The 2,645-nt window shown below is 34.9% G+C and overlaps 1 protein-coding gene across 1 annotated transcript; it reads left to right on the forward strand.

The window, feature by feature from the left end:
* Nucleotides 1–1,120: 1,120 nt before the first annotated feature.
* LOC133178732 (uncharacterized) lies at nucleotides 1,121–2,645 on the forward strand. The gene is made up of 2 exons (XM_061313440.1): nucleotides 1,121–2,312; nucleotides 2,524–2,645. The coding sequence occupies exon 1, from the start codon at nucleotides 1,308–1,310 to the stop codon at nucleotides 2,277–2,279; it is 972 nt and encodes a 323-aa protein (XP_061169424.1). The 5' UTR covers nucleotides 1,121–1,307; the 3' UTR covers nucleotides 2,280–2,312; nucleotides 2,524–2,645.

Genomic DNA, 2,645 nt, shown 5'->3' on the forward strand with positions numbered 1-2,645 from the left:
CTTTCAGGGAGAAGTATGTTATTCGTAAAGTGGAAAGTTACTTTGAGCTAAACTACATCGAACGTGCTAAAGATACAATCATTTTTATAGATAACATATTTTCTGGTAAATTGAATGAATTAGCAGAATGGATGAATCCTCTTGAGAGACTTGACAGAATTATTAGAGGAATGGGTGGAAATGGCAATAAATCAGAAAACAACGGAGAAATAAGAGTAGTCATTACTGCAAAATCAGATATCATTGATGAAGCGTGTGATTTAATGAAGAAAAAGGCAATATTCAGGGAGGATTATATCGTGAATCTTTCAGAAGAACAGTATGAATTGGAAAATGAGGAGAAAAAGAGAATACTGCGAAAACAAATCGCATATGCAAAGCAAGAAAAGAAAATTAAACCTCCAATTTTGAAGGATTCTTTCTGGGAAAAAGTCACAAAGGCTAAGGCACATATTGGATTCCCTTTGTGTGCTCATTTTTTTTGCATTTGAAGAGGCATACCGAAGAAAAGGTGAAGATTTTTTTTCGTGGCCGACGCAAGTTGTCCTGAAACAAATTGAAGATGTCATTAAAAATGACAAAACTAATAGAAAAAAAACATTGCTCTTATTTTTACTTCTACTAAAAATACATAATAGAAACAAAGACCAGGATTCAAAATATAAGCCAGACCTCGAGAGCGACAAAAAGTGTGCCGATTTTCTTAAGAAGAAATGTAGGCTTGGCGATCATTTTCAGCCTCTTAACTTTAAAGATTTACCATCCATTGCTTCGGAAATGACTTGGTCTTTCGTACGTAAAACTGGTGAAGGTTCCTATCAATTCATTCATCAGAGTGTCTTTGATGCAGTAGAATGTTATTTTTTCCGATCATTTCCATTTAAATGCATTGCTCTTTTTCCACTGGATGTAATAGAGCGACAAACAAATGACAAAGGGGATCTAACTTGGTTGAAAGATGATCACTTCAAATATTTGGTTAAACGATTTATTACCGAGGTGAAGTGTGGTAGGATTTCGCGTATCTGTGAATGTGATATTTTGAAAAGGACAGAGTTTATTCAGTTTTTTGTTGATGCAGTCTCATCTCTTGTTGACAAAGACCTAGTCATTTTTTTTTCACTACACAAAGTCTGGCATTTCCTAAGCTACCAATTCTTTTCTGGCTGGGGCGCAGTGAAACTACACATCTTTTGGAAAAACTCATTTCAGTTATCGAAAACCGAAAAAATGAAGACATCAATGTCGTGGATCATATTTATTATTCTTTATATGGAGAATGCACAAAAAGAGAAAACCCCAACTCTATGGTTCGCATGACGGATGGTAAACCTATTAAAGATTGGGTTTTGTCCTTCAAGGACAACACAGAAAACACGATTCTCCATATTGTAGTACAGTCTGCAAGAGAGGACGATTTCGCTACCAACATTGTTAACAAATTAATAAATGATGAGGCAGATATAAATGCTTCTAACAGAAACAGGAAGACTCCATTGATGCTTGCTGTTACCTGGCCCATCAGTCGACAACATGTCATCACAGAATTGGTCAAGAACAACTGTGAGATTGAAAGTAAAGACCGTAATGAAAATTCTGTCTTTCATTGCTGTGTCGATGCAGACACTGATGACTTCACCTGTTCAAATATTATAGGTATTGTTTTAAGTACCAAGAAAAGAGTGGATTTATCTATGGGCAACACACGTGGGTTAACTGCTTTAAATTTAGCTTGTGAAAACACCAAAAACAGTAGAATTTTAAGCATATGTAAATTACTTGAGTATGGTTATTCTGCCGAGCAAGACGGAAAAAAATATAGAGAAATGGCGCTGGTAGATAAATTAGACAATGAAGGGAAGAATCCCATTTTCAACGCCATTTCCTGTTTAACAGGTGAAGATGAATTAATGGAAATGGAGCGGCTACTTCGAGTTTGCATATTATTACTATATGGCGCTGATCCATACCTAAAAAGTGATGACGCCGATAGATCTGCTTTTGACTTTTGCAAGGAAAAATGCTACGGAGACTTGGAAGCGATCATGACATCAATACCAAATTTCAGTAAAAATGATACAGACAAATTGACCGAATCTCGTATGCTCGAAGCTATAAACAGGGGCATAAAGCGACTCTCAAAAACCCATACTACTGGTGACCAACTGGAAATCACCATGAATTTCCCCAAAAAGATATCGGATGAAATGAAGAAAGGTTTAGCTAGTGCTGTTCAGTACCTGGCAAAGAAACCATTCATTAGTAGCTCAGAAAACTAAACTTTCAACAATAGAGAAAGCATAGTTTTTTAGGTATGAAACTACTTTCCATAAAAGTTTCACAAAATACTTTTTCAGAAACAATTTAAAAAAAATACTTTGCGAAAATACGAAAAACACAAAAATGAATAAAATACATTTATTTCGAAATTATATTTTGATTTTAATATAAAAATATTCTTGGAGATGAATTGTACTTTGAGATTCAGTAAAAGTTTTTTTTTTTGTTTTGCATTTGTCACAGTTATTGATGTAGATAAGTTGGAGAAATGAAATCAACCCTGTCCTGTGCCAACAAACCACTGGCAGTCTCACAGTTTTTACCGATGAGAGAAATATCTACTCTGACATTGCAAATACAATAAT

This window comes from Saccostrea echinata, unplaced genomic scaffold, assembly GCF_033153115.1.
Source record: "Saccostrea echinata isolate AGI-Se365-2 ecotype Australia unplaced genomic scaffold, CSIRO_AGI_Sech_v1 ptg000003l, whole genome shotgun sequence".
Lineage (NCBI taxonomy): Eukaryota > Metazoa > Mollusca > Bivalvia > Ostreida > Ostreidae > Saccostrea > Saccostrea echinata.

Excerpts from the sequence above, each read along its gene's own strand:
- LOC133178732 (XM_061313440.1), top strand. The coding sequence starts at position 1,308 with ATGGTTCGCATGACGGATGGTAAACCTATTAAAGATTGGGTTTTGTCC.